Source organism: Trypanosoma equiperdum (genome assembly GCF_001457755.1).
Source record: "Trypanosoma equiperdum strain OVI genome assembly, contig: ctg_1710, whole genome shotgun sequence".
NCBI lineage: Eukaryota > Euglenozoa > Kinetoplastea > Trypanosomatida > Trypanosomatidae > Trypanosoma > Trypanosoma equiperdum.
Window position 1 is genome coordinate 1 of NW_027123739.1, and position 2696 is coordinate 2696.

Consider the following 2696-nt stretch of genomic DNA (forward strand, 5'->3'; position numbering starts at 1 on the left):
CACTCACATCACTCTCCTATTATTATTATTATCGTCTTTAATATGTATTAAAGCAAAAGAATGAATCAAAAGAGTAAATAAGTGTAACTCTAATTTTTTATACACTATGATGATAGTACCGTGCAGGTGTTGGACACAGTAAAGCACTTTCATACATTACATATTTTTTAAAAATTTATTCTTTTATATATTTAAGTAATTTTTCAAAGTCTCGTCAAAAAGGTGTTGAAATATATCCAATGTTAGAAAATTTAGCAATTTCTATTATAAATAGAAAATTGGAGAAATGTTTTTCAAAATCCTAAAACAGCAAGGCCACAAATGCAGTAACCACTAGTGCAAATTGTTTGTTTACTAGGAAACTTCCATTTCGGCATTTTTCAGTCTCTTTGTCATCTTCACCATCTTTTCCCTTTCTAAATGCGCAATTTTGCTTATCACCTGTTTTGTCATTTTCACATTTTTCCTTATCAGTTCCGTGTTTTTCGCACCCAGTTGCTGCAGTTCCACTTCCCCCTGTTTGGGTTGCTTTTTGCGCTACGTATGTTTCATTCAATTTGCAGTGGGGGCCTTCAGTCTTGTCTGTGCTTTCCCACGCACCTTCTGCTTTGGCTTGGCATGTCGCCTTCTTTGTTATGGAGCGGCACTCTGCTGCTGCTTTGGCTGCTTTTGCTGCTGATTCAGGGTTGCTTTTGGGTGCTGCTGCTGCTGAAGTTAGAGATTTATGCAGAGCCTCTGCTTCCTCTGCTAGTTTGTAAGCTTTGGCTACTTGCTGCGAAACTAAGTCGCTTGCTGCTTTCTTTTGCTGATATTGCTGTTCTCTTGTACCAGTGATGCATATGTTAGCTTGTAGAAGTCTTATTTTTGGTTGGTTATCGTGCTGGCGTATTTTACACGGACCCCAGCGGCCGTTGAGCCAGTACAGCTTCCGGTAACTGTTTGTCCTAAGTAACCGACGTCGCTGACCATAGTTATTGTGCCGTGGATGGCTTGCACTGCGGCTCTTAGTGCTGCCGCTGTCGCTTTTATTGTCCCTTTGCAGCCGCATATGTTTTGTACTTTTTCGTAGGCTGTCTTCCCTGCGTCGTTGCCTGCTTCCCACTCCTGTGCGTTGTCCTTCTTGTTGGTTAGCTTTAGCGTGTTTTGGGTGTTTGCCGCCATGCTTACGCACATTATTGCGTATGCTAGCGGGTGTTTGTTGTTGAGGGCGTCATCCGTTCCGCAGTTAGCCACCTGCCCTGCGCCGCCCGAGTTTGCGTCACTGCCTAATACACCTCTCCCTTGTTCTGCTGCGTAAATGACTTGGTTGAGCTTTTTGTCGGTCGCTTCTTTTGTGGGTCTCGCGGTTTCACCCTCTCTTCCCCAGAGCAGGTTGTCATTGCTGCGCTTATAAGTGCTGACAGTTTCGCCTGTACGATTGGCCTGACGGTTGTCGGTACTTTGGCTGCGAAATTTTTGTCAATGTATTTGTCGCCGTCTCTGTTTGCTTTGAGATGAGCAGCCGCGCTTGCCCACAGATTCCAGTTTCGCTCCCAGTTATCTGGAACTTTTTTCTCCGTCTGCTCTTTGTCTGACCACTGTATCGGTGTCTCGCCTTCTTTCAGGAACTTCGCCCGCCATTCGGGCTGGATAAGAGACATTCAAGGCATGTAATTCTTTGAGCTTTTCATCGCACGAAAATACCGACTTGTCATCTGCCACCCCTTCTTCTGCCGGTCGTTTTAGCACGCACAGGGTGCTCAGTACCTGCCCATTGACTGCTGCCGTGTACGTTTGTTGGGTTTGTGCCGTCACAAAAAGAATTACTGCTGCTGCTGATTTTAACAGCTGTAGCGTCAGACTCACCGCTGTTTTGTGCCCTGCACCGATTTGCGCGGCTTTCATAGTTTCTGTATATGTTGTTTTGGGAAATGGTGGTGACCTAGGTGAGCCTTTAATTGCATGATCTGTCATCTTTAGTGACCGTTCTTTGTTGTTTTTAAAGGAAGTGAAAATGATTGCTTTGTTTTGAGGTGCTTAAAGTATGGACAGTTATATAAACCGTCTGGTTAGAGGGTCTCAGTACAAATACGTACATAATCGAATTTTAACTTTTCTATGGATACTGAATAAGCCTCTACAGCTGCAGGGTTAACGGCCCGCTTTCTATTCGCTTTAAGTTGGACATACTAAGTATGATTTATAACAATTAACATCGCTTTCTCCTTCCACGCAATAGGCTGCCCAGGAAAAATGAATGAATGGCGCTTCTTCAACTTCTCCACTTTTTAGAATAGAATAGAACGTTCCTCCTAATTAAATACAATCATTCTTCTCCTCAAAACAAATCTCTGTCCAAAAGCTTCTTCCTGAACTGCACTCCAAATTAGTAAAGGTTTGTAATTACTCTGGTCCGACCATTATTCCTCACTTCCTTTCGATAAGTCTTTAAAATCTAATTCAAATTTATTAAAAGCCAACTCTCTCGCTATCAAGCCAACACCACTAAGACAGTGTTTGCCACAAGAATAGGACTTCAGAAAATGAGGTATTTGTATCCTATTCTTTTCTGTATCCAATATTTAAAAACCATACACATTTCTCCAACGCTCTTTGTGATCTGAATTATCAAGCAAATCCAACTGAGGAGCACAACACACTGATGTTATCATGAATAAAGTATGAGAAATATGGTTCTCTTTTACTATATCTTCTCC

General features: G+C 42.4%; 1 protein-coding gene and 1 pseudogene across 2 annotated transcripts; both read right to left on the bottom strand.

Moving 5' to 3' along the window:
- Positions 1-301: 301 nt before the first annotated feature.
- Positions 302-1048, bottom strand: TEOVI_000691700 (Trypanosome variant surface glycoprotein C-terminal domain containing protein, putative; the record flags this gene model as incomplete). Its single annotated transcript, XM_067222812.1, has 1 exon — positions 302-1048. The coding sequence occupies one exon, from the start codon at positions 1046-1048 to the stop codon at positions 302-304; it is 747 nt and encodes a 248-aa protein (XP_067078913.1).
- Positions 1049-2063: 1015 nt separating this feature from the next.
- TEOVI_000691800:pseudogene lies at positions 2064-2693 on the bottom strand (annotated as a pseudogene). The gene is given in 5 exon segments: positions 2064-2231; positions 2233-2283; positions 2286-2534; positions 2536-2583; positions 2586-2693. Coding segments are annotated over 5 exon segments (624 nt in total).
- Between the last annotated feature and the right edge of the window lie 3 nt (positions 2694-2696).